Genomic DNA, 23,661 nt, shown 5'->3' with positions numbered 1-23,661 from the left:
ACAATGCAGTAACCCAGGATAATTCAGAGGAAATTATAAGAAAGAACACCGTCCACATCCAGAGAAAGAAATGTGGAATTAGAAATGCAGAAGAAGAACATATGATCAATCACGTACTTTGATGGGGATATTATGATCAGGGTTTTAATACTAAGAAGATCTCTCTACTGCAAATATGAATAACGTGGAAATAGGTTTTGAATAATGATACATGAATAACCCAGTGAAATTGCTTGTCAGATCGAGGAGGAGGGATGTAAGGAGTGGGAGGAATCATGAATCATGTAACTGTAGGAAAATATTCTAAATTTTTTTAAATGTTATATAACTTTCCAGCTAAGAGTCACTATATCAGTTTTTAAATTTTAATTATTTTTCATTTTTATGAGGTAGAGCTAAAGTAATATCAAAGACTTAAATAAAATGCTTTGTTAAAAAAGAATAAATGCAATCTAAAAGAGGAAATATATATGCAGGGCAAATAAGAATTATACCCACATAAATTATCATATTATGGGATTTACATGTTTTCTTTTTTTTTTTCTCAGTCTTCTAATATGGATTTGAAGGTGGGAAGCGAAGTGAATTTCTGTATATCTGAGATTATTATAAATAGTAGAAGTAATTCTTAGGGCTACTTTAACCATGAGCATTGTAGTAGTAGGCCGTAGTTGTTCATTTTGCCCATGCCGTGTTTGCCGAGGACTCCTTTCCATCTTTCATGGTCCTGGCCAAAGCGGGCTTTGAAGTCTCCCAGTAGTATCAGCTTGTCATTTGTGGGCACTGAGTGCAAGACAGCACTCAGGTCAGAGTAGAACTGCTTGATGGTCTCCTCTGTGCTGGTCAGTGTTGGGGCATATGCGCTGATGATTGTGGCATACCGGTCTTTGCTGAGAGGCAAACGGATCTTCATGAGCCTCTCGCTGATGCCCATAGGCAAATCTGGCAGCTGTTTAAGCAAACTGGTCTTGATGGCCAGGCCAACACTGTGCATTCTGTCTTCATTTGAGGCTCTACCTTTCCAGAAGAAGGTGTATCCAGTGGTGGGTTTGCTAATCCCTCTTCTGGTAAGCGTGTTTCGCTTAAGGCTACAATGTCTATGTTATATCACACCAGTTCTTTTCCTATTAGAGCTGTTCTTCTCTCAGGTCTTGGGGTATTCTCTCTGTCAAGGAATGTCCTGATGTTCCATGCTCCTAGTAGGAGTTTTTGTATTTTTTCTTTGATTTCGACCACTTAAAGGGATGACCTGCCAGCCGCGGTGTGCTGACCGAGTGTTTGTAGGGCAGGCAATGTTTGGGACACCTTTTCTAGTCCCCTCCCTTGATTAGGGTGAGCAGTACTGTCCTAGAGAGGGCTGCTCAGTCGCCCAGGATGCTGCCGAATGTCCCTGCTGCCCACAGGGCCGAGCGACCACTGGTCCTTGGGCCGCCTACGTGCAGGATCGTGACTACAACTGCCAGTGGTCACCTCCACCTGTTGCGTTGCAACTTCCCCATCGCCGCAGGTCTTGAAGAGGGTGGACAGGGTTAGGATAGATGAGTATGCACAAAGATACTTGTGCGTGATGGAGATTTAAGTGGAAAAACCGATGCACAGAGACAGTCCCACTCTCTCGGCATTGGAAGCCTGGGCCCAGTGGTACAAAAAGTCGTTACACCTGGAGACTTCCTCAGCTGCATTGGATGGCCGTGTTGTCTTTTGTGCTCCAAAACGCCATAAGCACCCCACAGTGCTTTGCTGCATCGCCATCTCAGCCATTGAACCTTCTTATTGGTGTCTTCCGTCTGTTCAGCCGAAGCAGTCTTCACATGCTGGGTGAGCAAAGCCCTGGTTCTCCAGGGGTCGACGACCCGATGGCTACCCTCACGAGGTTTGGCCAGCCTGTCAAAGCCATTGCCCAGGGTGTGGCCACTGCCGCATGCTAGCAGCTACTGGGAGCCACAAGTGAGAGCTGGGTGTCAGGTCAGGGTCTGAGGCTGGAGAGCTGCCCTAAGAGGGTATGACAAGCCCTCCATACCAGAGATACTAACCCTCCCTGAACACCCCATACACCCCTGAGCAAATGCTCAGAGTTTGAACCCACCATCACGAACACTGTGTTCAGAATGGCGAACAAATATAAAACAACATGGATGCACCCACGATCAAAACAGTGGCATCTCATTGACTACATCATTGTACACCAACGAGACATCCAAGATGTACAGATCACCAGAGCCATGAGAAGAGCTGAATGCTGGACAGACCACCGATTGGTTAGAGCAACTCTTCAAATGCGCATTGCACATCGCCATCCAAAATGCGCCCAGGCAGTTTGCGCATTTTACAATGTGAGTCATCTTAGAGACCCATCTTATTTGCAAACATTCCAGTCCTGCCTGGACGACAAACTGTGTGCCAAGGGACCACTCACTGGAAGCTCAACCGAGAAATGGAACCAGTTCAGAGACGCAGTGAAGGAAACATCAAAGGCATTCCTAGGCCCCAAACAATGCAACCACCAGGACTGGTTCAACGAGAACAACATTGCTATTGAAGACCTATTGAGCAAGAAGAACAAAGCCTTTATGGAGTGGCAAAATAACCCAAACTCTGCTCCTAAAAAGGACAGATTCAAGTCTCTCCAAGCCATGGCACAGTATGAGATCAGAAAGATGCAAGACCGATGGTGGGGAAAAAAAGGCAGAAAAAATCCAGCGTTTTGCTGATACAAAAAACTACAAACAATTTTTCAGTGCCCTCAAGACTATCTATGGGCCATTAAAACACACCACCACTCCCTTGCTATCCTCTGATGGTGACACTCTCATAAAAGATAAAAAAGGCATCAGCAACAGGTGGAAAGAACACTTCAGTCAGCTTCTCAACCGACCCTCTTCAGTCAACCAAAGCACCCTTGACCTGATCCCCCAAAACCTCACCATTGAACAACTTGACGTCCTTCCTTCAATAGAAGAAGTCCAAAAAGCCATTAAACAAATGAGTGTAGGCAAGGCACCCGGTAAAGACGGGATCCCAACCAAGGTGTACAAGACCTTAAATGGAAAGGTTCTCCAGGCATTCCACATAGTGCTGACCAGCATATGGGAAGAGGAAGACATGCCCCCAGAATTCAGAGATGCCTCCATCTTAGCCCTATACAAGAACAAAGGTGCATGAGCAGCCTGGGACAACTACAGAGGCATCTCACTACTCTCACTGCTGGAAAGATCCTCACCCGTGTTATACTGTTATACTCAACAGACTTCTGGCATCTGTTTCAGAGCAGAACCTGCCTGGGTCACAATGTGGTTTCCGACCAGATCGTAGCACCATCAACATGGTCTTCACGGTGAGGCAAATGCAGGAAAAATGCCTTGAACAGAACCTGAGTCTCTACATTGTCTTCATAGACCTGACAAAGGCATTCGACATAGTGAATAGGGACGCATTGTGGGTGATCCTTAGCAAGCTCGGTTGCCCAGCAAAATTCATCAAACTGATCCAGCTCTTTCATGTCGACATGACAGGGGAAGTCCTATCTGGTGGAGAGACTTCTGATCGCTTCAACATCTCCAATGGAGTGAAACAAGGCTGTGTCCTCGCTCCGGTACTATTCAACCTATTTTTCACCCAAGTATTAAGACATGCTGTGATGGATCTAGACCTGGGCATCTACATCAAATACCGACTGGATGGCTCACTATTTGACCTTCGCCGCCTGACTGCAAAAACAAAGACAACAGAGAGACTCATCCTAGAAGCTCTCTTCGCAGATGACTGTGCTCTCATGGCCCACCAAGAAAATCATCTCCAAACCATTGTGGACAGGTTCTCCACCGCAACAAAACTGTTTGGCCTGACTATCAGCCTCAGCAAAACAGAGGTGCTGTTCCAATCCGCAACAGGGAGGCCAACTAACTAGCCGTGCATTACAATCGACGGCACGCAGCTTTTTAACGTCAACACTTTCAAGTACCTGGGCAGCACCATCGCCAACGACGGGTCCCTAGACCACGAGATTAATGCCAGGATCCAAAAGGCCAGCCAGGCACTCGGGCGGCTGTGCTCCAAAGTCCTCCAACACAGAGGTGTAAGCACTGCGACGAAGCTCAAAGTGTATAACTCAGTGGTCCTCAGCTCGCTCCTGTACAGTTGCGAGACATGGACACTGTACCGGAAGCACATGAAACAGCTGGAGCAATTCCACCAACGCTCTCTCCGGTCAATCATGAGGATCCGATGGCAGGACCGAATCACCAACCAGGAAGTCCTCGACAGAGCCAACTCCACCAGCATCGAAGTCATGGTCCTCAAAACCCAGCTACGATGGTCTGGACACGTCATCCGCATGGACCCACAGCGAATACCAAGACAGGTATTCTATGGTGAACTGTCAGCTGGACTCAGGAAACAAGGCCGACCAAAGAAAAGATTCAAGGATCAGCTAAAGTCCAACTTGAAGTGGGCTGGCATTACACCAAAGCAACTAGAACTCGCTGCCTCTGACAGAAGCAGCTGGCGAGCCCACATTCACCATGCTGCCGCCACCTTTGAAGATGAGCGATGTCGACACCAGGCCACAACCACACCTCCCATAACAACCGGTGTCCCATGCCCCATGTGCCACAAACTCTGCACCTCAGCCTTTGGACTTCAAAGCCACATGAGGGTACATCAATAGATGATAATGCACAAAGACAATTGGTCTCGGTCACCGAGAGACTACCACTACCACTTTAACCATGACTCCCTCAATTGTTGTCTCATTTCCAAAGTAAAGCCATCCGAATTTTCTGGAGTGAGGCGAAGCTTGACAGAGCATGTGAAAATGATAACTGATAGAAATTGATAATATGTCCTATATTTTGTTTCTTACGAAAATGTTCATTGGCAGACATTTCTCATTTAGAAGTAGAAGGGGGCGGGGCAGCTGGGTGGCTCAGTGGATTAAAATCTAGGCCTAGAGAGAGGTCCTAGGCTCAAATTTAGCCTCAGACAGTTCCCAGCTGTGTAACCCTAGGCAAGTCACTTGACCCCCATTGCCTAGCCCTTACCACTCTTCTGCCTTGGAAAGAAGAAGAATTAGAAGGACAACTTGGTGACTCATTGAATAGAGAACCAGGTCTGGAGACAGGAAGTCCTGGGTTCAAATGTGACCTCAGACTTCCTAGCTTGCTCAGTGATCTTCAGCAAGTCATTTAACCCCAATTACCTAGCTCTTAATGTTCTTCTGCCTTGGAACTGATATCTAGTATTGATTCTAAGACAGAAAGTGAAGGTATATTTTTTAAAAATAAGAGGTTGAAGACCTAAAATAGCTTAGATGACTTTAAAAAATAAAACCTTACACTTTAATCAAATTAAGACCTTTTCTTTTACTGTTTAAACATTACTACACTGGAAAGGATTTCCAGTAAACCCTCTTGGATCTTCCTCTCTGTCTGTATACTTCTAAATTAAATGTTTAGTCAAATAAAGGTGCTTGAGGGACAGAGCAGCTTTTTTATGTAGCAATAAAAGTGAACATCAGAAGTAGTGAATCTAACATACTTCATACTAATACCAGAGGGAAACATATATGTCATATATTAAAATATAATGACTTTATTCTTCTAACAACAGACTCAATATAGGATAGTAGTTAGAGAACTGGATTTGGGATCCAACAAGAACTTGATTCAGCAGTCGAATATTATGAATTTTGCTACTACTAGCAATATAACAAAATAGGACACTCTTGAAGGACTTATGGGAAAGAATGCTAACCATATCTAGAGAAAGAACTATGAGAGAAGAAATGCAAAAGAAGAACATATGACATCATTTATCAGATGTTATGTGATTGAGGGTATAGGCTTTTGCTCTATAGCAAAAATGAATAATATGGAAATAGGTATCAAGTGTTAACAAATGTAAAACCTGGTGGAATTGCTTGTCAACTGGAATGGGGGAGGAAAAGAAAATGAATCATGAAAAATGAGTCATGGAAAAATATTTAAAAATTCAAATAAAAAATTAATTAAAAAAAAAAAAGAACTTGATTCAGGTCCTGTCTCTGACACATATACAAACTTTGACTCTAGACAGGACACCTAATTTATGCCCCAGACAACTTTGTAAGACTTTATCTCACAGAGTTGGTACAACTCTGCGTTGTTTAAGGGAATTTAAATCAGTGAAATCATAAATCCATTTCTTCACATATATATTCTGCTCATGCACCCAGAACTGAAGAATTCATTATTGTAGCTATTTATTTCTTCTTACATTAAATAAATCTTAGGTTCCCTTTATTTGGAAAGTTAGAGTTACCCAGAAGCTTCAACCAAAGTAAAATGTACCAAGTCTAGAAGGCAACAGTTTTTTGAGGTTCTGGAATTTCCGTAGTTCTTAATAGAAAATTTGTTGTCTTACACTATTTTCAACCCCTATTGAGTTGAAAATGAAAAATATAGCATCAGCATGAAAGTGTTTTTCTCTTTTATGTTAAATGTATTCATGGCCTTAAAAAATCATCATTTTTCTATCTGTTCTCTCCAACTTTATTGTGTACCTGTACCTTTTTACAATGGACTGTGCATATTACTGTATGAATAAAAAAATACATAAACACATTTGTTCTCACACAGTCTTAAAATTTATAAAGGCCAATAAAGTATATAGATAATTCTAATACCTAGTAAACTATAAATAATTTTTTAAAATAAAATTATGTAGGAATTTAGATAATGGATAGAACATCCATTTAGGACATTTGGGAAAGATTGGTGAAAGAGAACATGGTATTTGAAATCAACTTTGATGGGTAGTTAAGTTTTTGATGAATATAATTGTAGGTAAAGAAGGCCGCTAAAGAAAGATCTCTGGGAAATTTTGGAAAGACAGGAAGTAAATTTGAGTGGGACAGAGAGAGAAAATGAGTGATAAATCTGGAGAGGGAGATTGGAACTTAAATATTCACAGTCTAGAGTTTACCACCTTTTGATATCTTTGTCTCTCTTAGCTTGTAGTGTCTCCATGTTTTTCCAAGACTTGGAATAGCTTTTATTAGAAGCATGGAAGTGTTTCATATCCTTAGAGTATTTGTGAAAATTAGCTTTTACTATTTTTGGAACAGGAGTTAGAATACCTGACGCCTCTCTTTGTTTAGTAGGTAGAATGTGACAAAGGGGAAAAAGTAAGCCAAACACAAGCTTTCCTAGACTTGTTTCTCACATTGTACATATCTTCTATTTATTCTCCTTTTCTCATCCTACTAAAGAATATTCTCCCTTATTAATACTTATCGTAGATTCAAGAAAGTAGCGTCATGAGAGGGGAAGCAAATAAGTTTGAGATAAAATCTGAAGAAGAAAGAATTAAGGTTTTCTTTACTGTTTGACTTTTGCTGTAGGAAAAAAAATCGCTCCAAATTATTAATTCTGTCTGTACTGGTTCTGGGTGTAACAACATCCTTTACCTGTAAACCTAGATGACATTAATGGTGGCCTGAGTTTATCAAATAATGCAGGTTAAAAGAAAAGGTTCTCCTGAGTTAAGTGGTAATAGCAATGGACTCTTTGCTTTATAGTTGATTTGGGAGCCATTATATCTTCCAGTATTTTAGTGTGGGGCCTACAAATCCTAGCAATTGAGTCTCTTGGCTATAGTCCATGGATTTGAGAAAACTGAGTAAGTGAGATTAGAGAAAAGGAGGGACCCAAAAGAAGTGCAATCTGTTTATCTTGGCAGTTTTTTCCTCTTCCTTTCTGATCTTACAAGTCAGGCTTTTTACCCTCTGCCACTTTCTGAATCTTGGAGTCAAGGTTTGCTATGGCACTGGATGCAACTTAAAAGTAAATAGGCAGTTTGATATGGAAAGGGTATGAGTTATAACCTCAGAAAGACCAAGTATTTATACCGAGTTGAAACACAGATGAGATTAAGCATGTAATGTCATTCATTCCAACTCTTTTCTCACATATGAGTTTGTTCAGTCTTGTTCTACCTCAGTAATCAAACTAAGTCTGTGATATATTATCTGTGACATGGGGGCTTTATAAGACTGACAAACAGTTAAGGCATTCTCAGCACTGAACGGTCACTAGAGAAGGCAACAATTTGAAGAAATGAAGGAAAGTTTATTTATATTTCATTTCATACCCTCTTTCTCAGCAATGCTTAGAACCACTACCCTATCCATGCCATTGATCTGGGTAACATCTAGAACTAAATTATTTTCAGGGACTCTCAAAGTCAACCTTTTCATTTTAAAAATAAGGAGATTGGACCCACTGATCTTGAGTAATGTATAAATCACATATTTGGGAAGCATCAGAGGTAGGATTTGAAGCCAGATCCTTTGACTCCTGTGCCTTTGTTCTTTCTACCATACCACACTGAAATCTTCCCTATTTTCTATATGATGCTCTAAAGGACAAAAAAATCCCACTTTTGCCAACTAGTCAGTTAACATTTAATTTATTCTAAACCTATTTCCCCAAGTAATAGCTTGGAATTTAATTAGAAGGGAATTTACTATCTGGATTATCTAAAAAAGGACCTTTTTTTGAAATAGATAGTGTGGAAGACTTGAATTCAAATTTGACCTCGATATTTACTACCTGTGTGACCCTGGGCACATCACGTAATTTGTTTGCCTCAGTTTCCTTAGCTGTGAAAAGACTGTTCATCAAGAGGATTAAATGAGATAATTTTTGTGAAGTACTTACCACAGTGCCTGGCACTTAGTAAATATTATGTAAATATCACTTTATCTCACCTTTTTTTTAGCCAAATGCTTTGAAAACACTTTACAGATTATCATAATCCAAATTCATAGATGCAGAAGTTTCCTGGGTAATATAACAGAATATTTTCCCTCTAAATTACCTAAATAATAGTTTATTTTAACTACAAGCACTTACTTTTTGGGAGGAATATAACATTCAAATATAAGTAGTACATAATATAAATCAATGTCCACATTTTCTGTTTTGTTATGAATAAGACTATTACTAGCAATATTTCAGTGTACAATGGACAACAAAAAGATTATATAAAAGACTCAATGTATATATTAAATTTAGCAAAATATTAGTAAGTTCTAATTGTTTCCTTTTGTGCATTTCTTTTTTTTTTAATTAATATCTGGAGAATCAGGAAGGGACTGAAGCAAGAGATAGCAGCATCAAAGAGAACTGAGCAAACTGCCCTGTATCAGTTTCATGCAAAATGACTTGGCTAATTCTAAGACAATAATTCCAAAACATTTTTTGTTGAAGAACTTTTTGTAATTTAAATTATAAATTTTTTTGTTCTCTTGTTCAGTTATATCATATCAATATTTAAAGAGACTGGTAAAAGAATCCTTTATTTATTTATAAATGTGATATAGTAAAGAAAGCAAGCACTGCCAATTAAATGAGAGGAATAATATAAAAAAAATCTTCCTCTTATACTTACTACTTGGGTGACCTGATCAAATTACTAAAATTTCCTGACATTTTTTTCTTCTTTAAAATGAAAGGATTTAACTAGATGATCTCTGGGTTCAACCATTCAGCTAACTAGTATTATTAAGCAACACATGGATTTAATTATCATCTCAGTGCTAATAATCCTCAAGTTTACCTTTCCTACCCTAACCTCTCAATGACCTCTAGTCTTTAGACATCTTGAATTGAACGTTCAGTAAATTTCTTAAACTAAATACGTCCAAAACAATGGTATTTCCTAGACTTTTCACTCCCCCTTTCTCTATTACTAGAAAAGGGCAATGCCATCTTTTCAGTCCCACAGAGTTACAACCCAGTAATTATCCTCAACTCCTCACTCTCACCCTCACACCCAATTTGATGCAAAGTCCTGTAAATTTTACCTTTGCACCACTCTAGGTCAGGCCCCTATATTACCTCACACACAGACTATTGTAGCAGCATGTTAGTGGGATTGCCTGCTTTGTCCTTCCTCTTCTAGTCTATCCTCCATTAAACCACCAAAGTGATTTTCTTTTTCTTTGTTTTTTTTTAAAACCTTGACTTTCTGTCTTAGAATCAATACTGTGTGTTAGTTCTAAGGCAGAAGAGTGGTGGAGTTAAGTGACTGTCCATCCACTGAGCTACCTAGCTGCTCCCCAAAGTGATTTTCTTCAAAATTATGGCCTTGTCACTCCCTCTATTCAACAAACCCTTATGGCTCCCTATCACCTTCAGAATCAAATCCAAAATTTTCTGGCATTCATAGGACTTGCATAACCAAGCCCCCTCCTGCTTTTCTAGACTTCTTACACCTTTTTCCCTGCCATCTTTGTTCCAGGAACAAGACACTTCACTTTTAAATCTCTGAGCATTTTCAATGGTTGTGCAACATGCCTGAAATGTTATCCCTCCTCTTTGCTGGCTTATCTTCAGGCCTAAGTAAAATCCAGTCTTTTAGAGTTAATCTTTGCTAAAATCTTGGATATTTGTGAAGTGCATAGTCCAAAACCTCTGACCTTTTCCCTCTAACCCCAATGAAAGAATCAATCACCAGCATTTATTAAAAGACCATCAGATCTAGCAATTCAAAATTCACTGCCACATTGATACACCAGTTTGCCTTGTAAGATCTTTATTATCAGAGATGTAAGCAGAGGAGGAGAGCAAGGGATAATCTTAGCCATTCTGAAAATTTTGAGGAAGAAAAGGGAACCTTCTGTGAGTGAACTTCCCCTGTCTATAGGAAGTACGTAATATCAGGAAGCCACTGGGATCCCAAGAAATGTAGTTTTTAGGGTAACAGATTTCCAATTATACATTTCCCCCTTAGATTCGGTGGAAGACTGGTCTCTCCAGTGGATCTTGTAAACATAACCAACTTTTAAATTACAATAATTTGGGGATAAAAGGGAAAAGAACAAAACCAATGATTCCTAGGCTCATTGACAAAAAGCCAATTATGGGGCAGTTCCCTTCAGCATAAAAGCATACATACAAAATAAATGCATTCAACCACACACAGTTCAAATCACCACATCCCAAATTTCACTCTGGATCTTCTGGTACAGTGTGTGATCTGTGCAGGCATCTTCTCATGGAGCCTTCTCCAAACAGTTCAGTTTCTGGATTTGGATTGGTAGCTTGTTTCTTAACCTAAAATTACAAGTCTTTGCCATAAAATAAGATCAGGTAGCAAGCATGTCCTTTTCCTCTGTAATTGTTTAACGTAGTTATGGAGTTATGAACTATAGCAATAGGACAAGAAAAAATAAATTTAGGGAATAAACATAGGTAAAGAAGAAACAACTATCACTTGTAGATAATGCTGGTCTATTTAAAAAAAAAACTTTAAGAGTTTCAATAAAAAATTTTTTAAAAAGCTTCAACAAAGCAAGATATAAAATAAACCTAAGCAAATAATCACTTTCTCTATATTATGAACACACTCAGCAAAAGAAAGATTGAAACAGAAATACTACTCAGATAATAAGAATGTTAAAAATTTGGTGGAATCTACCTGCCCAGAACACAGAAATTACATGAATACAACTGCAAAATAATCATACAAATAAAGATCATCCTAAATAATTGGAGAAAATATTTATTTCTTAAGTCTGATCTAGGCCAGTAAAATAAAAATTATAATATCACAAATTAATTTGCTCATTCATTGCCATACCAGTAATACTACTAAAAGATTACATTATAGAATTAAGGGGAAAATAACAAAATTCTTCTGGTGGAATTAAAGGTCAGGGATTGCCCCCCCCCCAATTTTTTTAGTGGGAAGGAGGAGACCTTTATAGTACCACATTTCAATCTTTAATACAAAGTAGACCTCATCAAAATCATTGTTTTAATGGTTAAAAAATTAAAAAGTTTAAGTGTAGAACAGTTTACAGAAGCAAATGAACAAACATAAGATTGCATTTGATAAATTCAAAGACCTCAGTTATGGAGGTAATGACTCATCTTTAAAATTGCTAGTTGAACTATAGAGCAGTCTGGAATTGGGTTAAGATCAAGAACTCAGCATATAATAAAATAAAATATTCAAATGAATATAAGACTCAGATATAAAGGGTTAAATCATAAAACACCTTAGTACACAAAGGAGATAATTTTTAGAAATAGTGTAGGAGATACAGTAATGGACGTGGAATAAAGAAGACCTGAATTTTAAATGTGACCTCAGAAACTCCCTTATATATTTGATCCTGAGCATATAATTTAATCTCTCTCAGCCTCAATTTCTTCTGTAAAGTGGGGATAATAATACCATCTACCACACAATATTACTGTGAGTATCAAATGGTGACTTCTCTATGGTTCTTTGTAAACTTTACAATGCTACATAAATTCTACCTATTTTTAATAGTATCATTATTATTAATGTATAGAAAAGTTCTTTACCAAATAAAGGATAAAGATAAAATGACCAAGAGATAAAATAGAAAGTTATGATTATTTCTATCTAATATACACATTGAGATTAATTCATAGAACATTTGTTATGCTTATGTTAAGTGCAAGGCATTTCCAGGTGATAGTATAAAACCAAGAATAAAATAATCCGTGTTCTCTAGTTTACATTTGACTCATGTGAAAGAAGTGCATAGTAGTTGGCCACTCAGTCACTTTAATTTTTTTTTAACCTTTACCTTATATCTTATTCCAAGGCAGAAGAATAGTAAGGGCTTGACATTTGATGTTAAGTGACTTGTCCAGGATCACACAGCTAGATAGTGTCTGAAGTAAAATTTGAACCAAGTATATCTTTCAGTCAGCCAGCACATTTTTATTAAGCATTTCTGTAATAGGTGCCCTTTGACCCAGGAATACTACTGTTAGGTCTATGCCCAAAGATATCCAAAAAGAATAGACTCTTATGTACAAAAATATTTATAGCAGTTCTTTTTGGGGTAACAAAAATTAGAAACTATGAGGATATACAACAATTTAGGAATGGCTGAATAAATTGTGGTATGTGGGTGTGATGAAATACTGCTATACGAATGCTGTAAGAAATAAGGAAATAATTGCTTTCAAAAAGAAGTAGCCTTAATGAAATGAGGCAAAATGAATTGAGCAGATCCAGTAGAACAATTTATAATATAACATAATTATTATAAAAATGACCAATTTTCTGATCTTTATGTACTGGTTAAAAAATGAAATGAGTAAGTAGATAACGATACTGAAAAAACAACCTTGAAAGCTATAAAAACTTTGATCAAAACAATGACTATTCATGATTCTAGTGGATTGATAATGAAATGCTCTCCATTGTTTTTAGCATGTGGAATGAGAGTTATATTTTTATATAACATCATCAAGGGAATTTATTTCACTTGACAGAGTATTATATTTATTAAAGACATTTATTTTTCCTTTTTTTTTTCAATCTAAGCAGGATAGAGGACTGGAGGGAGGAAGAGAAAATAGATTTGTATTAACTTTTTAAAATTTAAAGTTATGGAGCTGTAGGGTTACTTACTACATTTTAAAATGAGACCACAATTGCATTTGTTTTATTTAACTGCCTTACTTTCTTACAAGAGCCCTCATGAGGTAAGAGTAATCTGAAAATGTAGATAATCTAAAACCAAAAAAATAAAAGTTATAAGAATACACTTTAAAAAATAAATGAATTTTTTTTAAATGTCAATCAGTACTAATGAAAATAAAGGACTGAAATAATCCTTACTCTACCCAAATTTAATAGAAGTCCTTATTCTAATAGCAGTCCTTAAAGAACTACTTAATTCAGGTCATTTGATAAAAAGACTAGTCTGCTCCTGGCTGTTTGACTCTAGGAAAGTCCCTTAACCCCAGTTTGTCTACTACCCTTCTACCTTGGAACCAATCCTTAATATTGATTATAAGAGAGAAAGTAAAGTTGTTGTTGTTTTTTTTTTAAGACATGTCTGGCAGTGAAATATTTGAATTATAACTTCTAAAAATATAATTTAATATATTCAGTACATATAGTAGTAACAGGAATTTGGTCAGCAGTGCTGATTAGTAGTCCAATCAAACTTGATTTAATAAATCAACAAAGATGACTTATAATTAGTATATCAAAAGTTTCTATATCTCCTAAAGTACTTGACATTTAAAAACAGCTCATCCTCATTTAGTTAGTATCTCAGAAGAAGGGATTCGCTAAGAAAAAATGCCCCCTTCCTGTGGCAGATTCTTTATTAGAGGAGGATATAAGTGAGGCTTTGTTACTTAAAACCTTCTTAATAAGAAAAATACCCAAGGAAAGAAATGAAGGTTCTAAATGTGAAAATTTGAAGTAATTATATAGTATACATTTTTTTAATTCTATAGTATATTGAGAGAGGTTTCTGTAAACTATTTTTACTATTTCTCCTAATAATTTTAATAATTTTTTACCAAGGGAAAAGAGCAGTAGTGGAATTATTACTAACTAAAAAATGAGAATTAATTATTTTCACTCTGGTATTGTAGAGGTTGAACCCATTATTTAACTCTAAAAGAACCAGGTGTGTCAGCTGACACATAAACTTGCTTAATCATTCAAGATATAATTAAATTTCAAAGTCCTTTTATTTTAAACAATGTGGAGGAATGTAGACAGACTGGCCTCGCCCAAGAGGGAATAAGATTTCTTCCTACTCAGGAAAGATGGGGGAGATTCCTACCAAATATGAATATCTTGATCCCAAATTTATATTACTTAGTAAAAGTAAAGTAGGGGAAATTATAATCCTTCATTATAAAATGGGGATGATAAAAACACCTATCTTACAGGGTGGTCATTATTATCAAGTGAGATAATGTCGGAAAAGTGCTTTGTAAGCTTAAAAAGCTATTTAGCTAGGTATTATAAAAGGATGGCATGTTAGTGACAGGATTGAAATAGAAGGATAAGACAGAAGTATATTGTATATTTGTTTAGTAAATTACATGCCATTGTTTTCTTATCATTTGTTAGAACTAAAACATCTTTGTTCTTTCAGTAAATATTATCTTTATTTTAGGTGCTACTCTAAGTATGAGGCCTGCTCCCATTCCAGTAGAAGACCCAGAGTGGAGACAAACACCTCCCCCAGTCACTGCAACATCTGGCACCTTCAGACTACGTCGAGGTAGCCGATTTACTTGGAGAAAAGAGTGCCTGGCTGTCATGGAAAGGTACATTTGTCCTCTTCTTAACAGTTTTATGGATGAGATATTTCCTAAACTTAGAAGAGAAATTGCTGTGCCCCCCCCCCCCCCCCCAAAGCCTTGACTAGAATCTAAGAAGTTATTTTTCTCCTTTGGATTATCAACTGGATTCCACATAAGCCCCATTTGAGAAATGTTTTATTGTTGTAGGAATTGTCATATTAGAATCTGAGTCTTATATGGCCCTTAGAGTGAATTTTTTCACAGATGAGTAAATTGTTTTTACATCCTTGAGATCTAGATGCTGATTTATTTACTTAGTTTTATTTATTTTTATGACCTCCTCTTGGTTCTTATCCTGGATTTGCATATAGTCTTATATTTATTAGACTTTTAATCTGGGTTCTAGTGTGTTATTTATTGATATATAACCTTCACTTTTATATTCCTTAGCTCTAATATATTAATAGTTGATTGTTAATGAGATCATTTACAAAAAGCACTTCATCCTTTGGAATTCAAGATTCTGTTTAGGAAATATCATTTCCTCTCCCAATGTGGTCTCCTCTTTTTGCCAATTCATGTCTCTTGTTTCTTTCATTCTAAGGCTTCCTTTATTAATCCTACCAAATTAGTCCATTACTCAATATCCTAAGTGCTTCTATATTTAAATCATTTTACAACATTTTTACTGATACATTGTTTCTTAAATGTTAACATGTAATTTTGTGACTTTATTTTCTCTCTCTTGATAGCTTGTAAATTCATTGAGGTCAAGTGCCGTGTCATTTATGTTCCTTATATACAAATTAGTCAGCAAGTAGTTATTGTGTCCCCTTTGTGCCAAGCTCTGACAATATAAAGACAAAAAATAGTTCCCCACTTTCAAGAGAGGATTTTTTAGTACCGTTCATCTATTATTGTAGCATTTTTATATAGCCAACTTAACAAATATTCACTCAATCATCAAAAAAAATCAGTTTTCAAGTTTAGGATCCCTGACTAGTAGAATCAGTTACTGTTAAAGAATTGATTTTTAAAGTCTCCATTTTCAAATAACTTTAAACTTTTCTTTTGAAAATCCTGAAAAGCTTTCTTAATTAATTAAATGGAATTTATGTAGTGCAAGTAAAACATGAATAACAAGTGGAATTGTACATGTGAAGAATATTTTAGTAAAAATAAGTGTGGCTTAAATTTGTAAATACTAAAAATTATAGATAGGAATGTGATTATATGTACTTTGGAATTGAGATTGTGTTTTCACTATTTACAAAATGTTTAAAAAATATAGGACTTCAAAATGGCTTGGTTTGCTCCCAAATTTCAGACTTTTAAATAGATTTCAAGAGTTAATAGAAAATGTTACTTTGATACAAATATGCAGAATTGTGAGTCACCATCTCTGTTCACCATAGTCATAGAATGTAGAGTTGGAAAAGCCATCATGTCCAACCTATGCTAGAAGGAAACTTCACTAAAATAGCCAGCACTTATTTATCCAGCATCCTATTGAAGACCTCTAGAGGATAAGATCCTACAATCTCTTGAGCCAGTCCATTCCACTTTTGGACAGCATTAATTTTTAGAAAAGAATTGCTTCCTTGGTATCATCATCTCATTGCTCCTGGTTTTTCCCTCTTGGGCTAAAGTCTAATTTTTCTTTCATATGACAGTCCTAAAAAAGCTCAAAATCATCTAGATAATAAGAGTGTGAGATACTGAACTAGAATGGTGCCTTCTGAGGAGAAAAGATTTAATTAATACAGGAGTCCTGTAATCATTCAATCTCATTGGAAGGAAATTCATTGGCCATCTAGTCTGAAGCATGCTACTTGTCATCTATCTTCTATTTGTAAGGAACCCTTGAAAGAACCCTATTCTGCTTTTGAATAGCTATAATTGTTAGAAAGTTCTTCTTGTCATTAAGAATAATTTTACCTTTTTGCAGTTCCCACTTATTTCTCCTGGTTGTTACAAGGGAATCACTTTAAAAGACTGATATATATTAATTTAAGGTCGCCAAGGAATTCAGCTATGTAATTCCTAAATGAAAACTCAAGTTTGCAGTCAATCTTTTATGGAGTTTAATTACAATAGGAGGAAGAAAGGAATTAGAGATAGAGAGAGAGAAAAAGGGAGAGAAAGGAATAGGGCTTAAATACCCCTTCTGTTTAGGCTGGGCCAAAAGGCCCAAGCCCTTAGATAGCTGGGGCAAAGAAAGGAGATCAGTCCCTATTACTCACGTGACCAAAATGGAGAAACAGTCTCAGAGGCCCCCACCTTCAGCTTCCTTCAGAGCAAGCTTCTCAGAGTACACTGCCACCACTCCGATCAACTCCTCAACCCCCCGAGTCTTCAGACCCCCCTGATCTTTAAGGAAACCATTCAAGTTGCCTCCCCTCAGTTCTCACATCTACCAATCACTGTCCATCAATTTCCCTGTGCCAGTGGAGGCTCTAGCTTAACCCAGGACTGCCCAGAGGCTTTGCACATGTCTGTTGAAGGTCATATTTTGAAATAATTAAATCTTTGCTCCTTTGCTACAGCCCTTTCTAAATCCTGTTAACCTGAGTAGGGTAGAGATTGGAATAATTAAATTTTGATCTAGGCTGCAGCCCTTACTCAATCCTGTTAGGACTGAATAGGGTGGAGATTGATTCCAAGTATCTCCATTGTATCAATTCTAAAATCAATCATAATTCAAAGAAATTCCTGTTCTATGCTTAAGCATAGGTCAAAGTCCTTTCCATTGTTCAGCAAAAGGTTTCTGTCCTAAAGTAATCTTAAGAAGGGAAGAAAAGGAACCTCCCATGCCAATGGGGTTCCCATTCCAATAGACTATCAGTAAGAAATTTTCCAAGTATGAAATATCCCAATGGTGAAATTTCCAACATTTATAAGTCTAAGGAATTTTGAGGTTTACATGGTTCTGCCCTTTGGGGCAAAAACTAATAAGACTTAATTCTTTTTCTATTAACAGCCTTTCAAATAATAGAAAACATCTACCAGTCATCTCTTTTCTGGGGCAGAAATATCCCTAAATATCTGAAATAATCTTTATGTAGCATGGATTCCCACACCTTCATGTTCCTAGCTTTTCTTTAACACATATGCTCTTTCATTAATATCACATTTTATTAATGTCTCAATATCAGCACAGTACTCTACTTGTGATCTGATCAGAACAGAATTTTGAAAAGAATTGGATATGAAACTGTAACTCTTATTATATACAATTTACTTTTCTTTTTAATTGATAATAAAATCAACTAATAACTTTCAGAAATGCCCTTCTAGCTTACATTTCTTTATTTCTGCCCTTTCTTTTCTCTTGTTTACATTTTATAAACCACAATTACCCTCTTTGGGGGGGGGTTACCCCATGCCTATCCTCCTTTGATGTTACATTATGCTCTCACTACTGCCTTTGGGGGGGGGGGACAAAGCATATTTAACAGTGATGTGTAGTGAAACAAAACAAATTACCACATTGGTGTATCAAAAAAAAGTATCTTGTTTTGCATCGAGTTCTTTACATCTCTATCAGGTTGTTTCATCAACAGCCCTCTAGAATTGTAGTTGGTCATTTCATCAGAATTTTAAAATCTTTAAAAACTTTTTCTTTAAAATATTGTCATTAGTTTATAAATTATTGTTCTGTTCCATTCTCTCTACATAAATTCATATAGATCATTCCACATTTCTGATACCATCCATTTCTTAATGCCTACTAAAATATCGTTGCATTTTATGCCATATGATTAGCCATTCCTCAAAAGATGGAAAGCTCCTTGGTTTTTAGTTTCCAGTTCTTTATTACTAAAACATAAAAGAGCTGTTATAAACAGTTTTGTATATATGGGACCTGTTTTTTTTTAAGTATTTGGATTATAGGCCTAGTTGTGGTTTGGCTGCGTGAAAAATTATATACAGTTTAGTGAATATGGAATTCAGATTTTATTTGCCAATTCACTAGGGTATGTTTTTCCTTTCTTTTTCATTCATCTCTTACTTGATTTTTAAAATTTCTTCTTCATTTAGGGTTTTTTGATTTGTCATTTCTCTTGTTTCTTTTGATTAGGTGCCTATGTTGATTTTTTCCTTTTTCTTATTTCTTGAAGCTGTTTAGAGGTATATATTTAACCCTAAGGGACTACTAAAGCTAAATTTCATTAGTTTTGTTATGCTATAATTTTCTTTGATGAAATATTCTATGATTTCTATAATTCGGTCTCTTGCCCATCAGTTCTCTAGGATTAAGCTAATAAGTCTCTAACTTTTAATTCTTCCTTTAAAAGTTTTTTTATTAAATATATATTTATTTAATATTTACATTATAATCGGTAAGTGATATCTTTAGCATTTCTACTTTTCTGCGTTTATTTGTGATATTTTGACTATTCCCTCTCCTGTCTTTTCCCACCTAAACCCCAATCTCCTTCACTCCGACCTATTTCCTAGTTGATTTTAGTGTATTTTTACCCCACTCTCAATGTGTTTGCATGTGTGTATGTTTGAGTTTTTCAATTTCCTTTTGTCCCAGGTAAGACAAAAATGAAGTTCAGGTAATCCCCATTCTCCCCATTCCTTCCTCCATATTTATATATTCCATCTTATACATTTCTATCTTCTAAGACCATCAGACATAATAAAACCACTCCCAGACTTTTTCCTTGTCTTATTTAACTTTTTCCCTATCACCTTTGAAGATACTATGGCTGTGTGAGGATATTTGTTTCTTTACATATTAGTCAACAGTTATTAAATGACTACTATGGGCCACGCATTGCACTAAACATTCTGGAGATACCAAAAGGGGCAAAAAACAGGTATTGTCCTTAGAAAGTTCACAATCTTACAGGAGATTATTATTAGAATGTAAGTGATTTACCACCTTATAGTCCCCTCTAGTTAGTCAAATGTCTGTGCCATTCTAATTTTTTCTTGACTCCATTTCAAAGTATAGTTTTCAATATTATCTGTTCTTCAGAAATGTCTGGAAATCCTTTGTATTAAAGGTCTTTTTTCCCCCTTACCTTATAGGGTCATATTTTTGCTAGATAACTACTTCTTGGTTATTTATATTTTATCTTTTGCGTTTCAGAATATCTTATTCTAACCTGTATTCTTCAAATACCAAGTCTTGTGTGGTTGTTGTGCCTTGCTCTTTGAATAGTAGCTGACAAGAATAGTTGACAAAATTCAAAATGAAGTATTTATCCTTCCCCATATATTCTCTCAATATTGTACAAACTTTTTATCTTCAATCTCATGACAGAATAATAATTTGGGGTCTATTATCTTTTCATATCTGCTCTGATTTAGAATAGAAAATATTTTGTAAAACTTCCTAAAATTTTATTGTGATTAAATTTAGTAAGCATTTTAATTCCTTTTATAAAGCTTCCAGGTATAAGAGAGTAAACTTTATGTGGGATTAACTGAAACCTATAGGGATGTGTATCAACCAATGCAGAGTGAAGTGAGTTGAACCAGAAGGATATTTTATATAATGACTACAATACTGTAAAAGACTGAAAGTCTTTTGTGAAAGATTTAAGAACTTTAATCAGTGTGATGACCAATCCTGGATCCAGAAACCTATTGTGAAATCATTGTCTTCCATCTCTTGTCAGAGAGGTTAAGGATCAGAGGTGCAGAATGAGATATTTATTTTTCCAGAAACTGGGACAGCTGGGTAGCTCAATGGATTGAGAACCAGAACTAGAGAAGAGAGGTTCAAATCTGGCCTCAGATACTTCCCAGCTGTGTGACCCTGGGCAACTCACTTAACCCCCACTGCCTAGCCCTTACCACTCTTCTGCCTTGGAGCCAATACATAGTATTGACTTCAAGATGGAAGGTAAGGTTTTTTTTTAAAAAAAGAAAAGGTCAGTATGTAAATTTATTTTGCTTATCTAACATTTATTTGTTATAAAAGAGGACTTTGAGGAAAGTCAGGGGAAGGAGAGTTATAGGGAGAATGGAGACTAATGACAATGATACCAAAAAAAGGAGAAAAGAAAAAAAATGTCAATGAAACATTTTTTAAAATACCAGAAGGGAGACAGAGAGAAGCAGGGAAGTTTTGAAACCACCGTGTTAAATTTAATATGTGCTTAAAAGCAAACTAAGCTCTATATAATAGATATTCATGGTGTCATCTTGCAATCCTCATTTTCTTCTCAGTTTTGCATAAGTAAATTTTCGTCTTTGATTTTTGCAAAGTTCATAATAAAAATGGAAGGTTGAAAAACACAAGTATTCTTCTTTTATGTCTTCTGTTACTCCATATATATTTTTTCCATAAAAAATGCTTCAGGCATATAAATAGACTATTACGGTTTAACTTTAATGGTAAAAAGCTTCACTTCACTTAAGCAGTCTAGTTCTCAAGGCCAATAAGATTTGATTTTTTTTTTTTACTGATTTTGGTATTTGACCTTAACTTCAATTTCCCCAACTGATAAATGATATGTTTTGTAATAATTCAACAAATATGAAGCCTTTACCACATGGAAAATATTTGCTTGATTCTAGAAATTAAAAAAAATTAAAAATGTTAATTTTGGAGGAGGACAATATTAGCAACCAGAGGATCAAGAAAGGTTTCATAGGGGGCAGCTAGTTGGTTCAGTGAATTGAGAGCCAGGCATAGAGATGGGAGGCCTTAGGTTCAAATTCGGCCTCAGACACTTCCTGTGTGACACTGGGTAAGTCACTTAATCCCTATTGGCTAGCCCTTATTGCTTTTCTGCCTTAGAACCAATATACAGTCTTGGTTGGTTCTCAGACAGAAAGTAAGGGTTCTTTTCTTTCTTTCTTTTTTTTTGTCTTCATACATGAGTTGTGGCTACATAAGGTCAAGCAAAGAAAGGAAAAAAACAATAGGTTCTAGCAAGTGTTAAAATAATGAATTTCAGTAATGGGAGTAGTCAGTACAAAGATAATAGAGTTGGGAAATGGAGTGCTTATGTCTATACAAAAATATTTATTTGTAAGTATGATAACAACAACCATGTATAATGGCAGTTTGTGTTAAAGAACTTTAAGCAAAATGGGGAAACCCTTTAATTTTTTTAACATTTAAATGTTTTATTTCTTTACATTTTGATAGGGTTTTAATAGTAGTTTAATAAGTTTTTTGACCTTATGTAGCCCCCAACTTGTGTATGAAGCCTTTTTTTTTAAGTAAGTAGAGGTTAGAGGAGGAGAGAATGGGACTAATGTAATGTATAGATCAGATAATTGTCCTCACTAAAATTATTCCTGAACCCATGTGAGCTGATTAGTCACCAAGGGAAAGAGAATAAATATAGAAAAGATGAGAGTTCAAGACAGAAACTTGAGACATACCTATATTTGTGATGTGAATGATAAAATATCAAAGATGGAGAAGGAGCAGTCAGAATAGAGAGCAATATCATAAAAACTGAAAGAGTAGAGACTATTCAGGAGAGAGAGGTTAGGCAATGTCAGTTGTTGTAGCAGTAAGCTGACTAAATGAGAGGGTAGTCAGCTGTGCCAAATGATGCAAAGAGGTTAAGTATAAGAACTAAAAAAGATTGCCTCATTTGGCAATTAAGAGATCACTGGTAACTTTGGAGACAGAAGTTTTCAATTGAGTGATAAAATCAGAAGTCAAAGGGTTGAAAAGTAAATTAAAACAAAAAATAGAGGCAAAGAGCATGGACCACTTTTTATTTTATTTTCTTATTTTGGATTTGGTAGTGAAAAGCAGGAAAGATGTAAAATTATAAATTAAGGGAATATTATGGTCTATGATTTTTTACGTATAAGGGAGACTTGTACATGTTTGAAAGTATCAAGGAAAGAATTAGATAATGAGAGGTTGAAGAGAGGAAGGGAAAGAGCAAGGGAAGAAGAGAGGAAAATAGGCAAGTATCAAAGGTACAAATAGAGGGGTTGACAAAGAAAAAAGTTACCTCTTTATCAGAAGTTGAAGTACAGGATAGAAGAATGGGTTTAATGTCAAGGGGTTTTGAGATTTATAGAAGGGGAATGAACTGCTCAATGACCTGATTTACTCAGTAAAGTGTTAATTGGTATCTTTAACTGAGAGTGTTGTGGGGGGAGCAGTATGGGAGGTTTGTGGAAAGAAGATCAAGTCTGAAACAGTTTCTGGGGAGAGTGGGATAGAAAATTAGGGCAGAACAGAAGGATAGCCTCAATGTGGTGAGGGCACAGTTAAAATGAGATAACGTTCAACTCCAACATTTCTTTTCCAAATTATCTAGGCTCTTTCTCTTTTTTCTTTACCTGCCTTAATAAAAATAGTTCATATTTCTGTAGTGCTTTAAGTTATTTCTTTACAGTGATCCTATGAGTATAAGCATTGTTATCCTCATTTTTATAGATGAGGATACTGAGATACAGTAAGTATCCAAGTGACTTAAATACACAGTATTTTAAACCTGAGTCTCTCCTGACCCTAAATCCAGCATTCTTTCTGCTACATGCTGCCTTGCCATCACTTCATTGTTCATTGGTACCTCTACTAGAGAAAAGTAAAGTAAGAAATCTAAAATTCATCTCTTATTGCTATTAAGTTGGAATT

The 23,661-nt window shown here is 36.1% G+C and overlaps 1 protein-coding gene across 13 annotated transcripts in view; it reads left to right on the top strand.

Moving 5' to 3' along the window:
* The window catches only part of HMBOX1 (homeobox containing 1), a 276,942-nt gene that overhangs the window by 181,068 nt on the left and 72,213 nt on the right, over nucleotides 1-23,661 (top strand). For all 13 annotated transcript variants that reach the window (XM_007476504.3, XM_007476501.3, XM_007476505.3 and 10 more), the window contains one exon: nucleotides 14,954-15,107. In XM_007476504.3, the coding sequence (XP_007476566.1) occupies nucleotides 14,954-15,107 (154 nt within the window). The remainder of the gene's footprint in view (nucleotides 1-14,953; nucleotides 15,108-23,661) is intronic.

The sequence above is a fragment of the Monodelphis domestica genome, chromosome 1, assembly GCF_027887165.1.
Source record: "Monodelphis domestica isolate mMonDom1 chromosome 1, mMonDom1.pri, whole genome shotgun sequence".
NCBI lineage: Eukaryota > Metazoa > Chordata > Mammalia > Didelphimorphia > Didelphidae > Monodelphis > Monodelphis domestica.
This window is presented reverse-complemented; position numbering and strand designations above follow the sequence as displayed.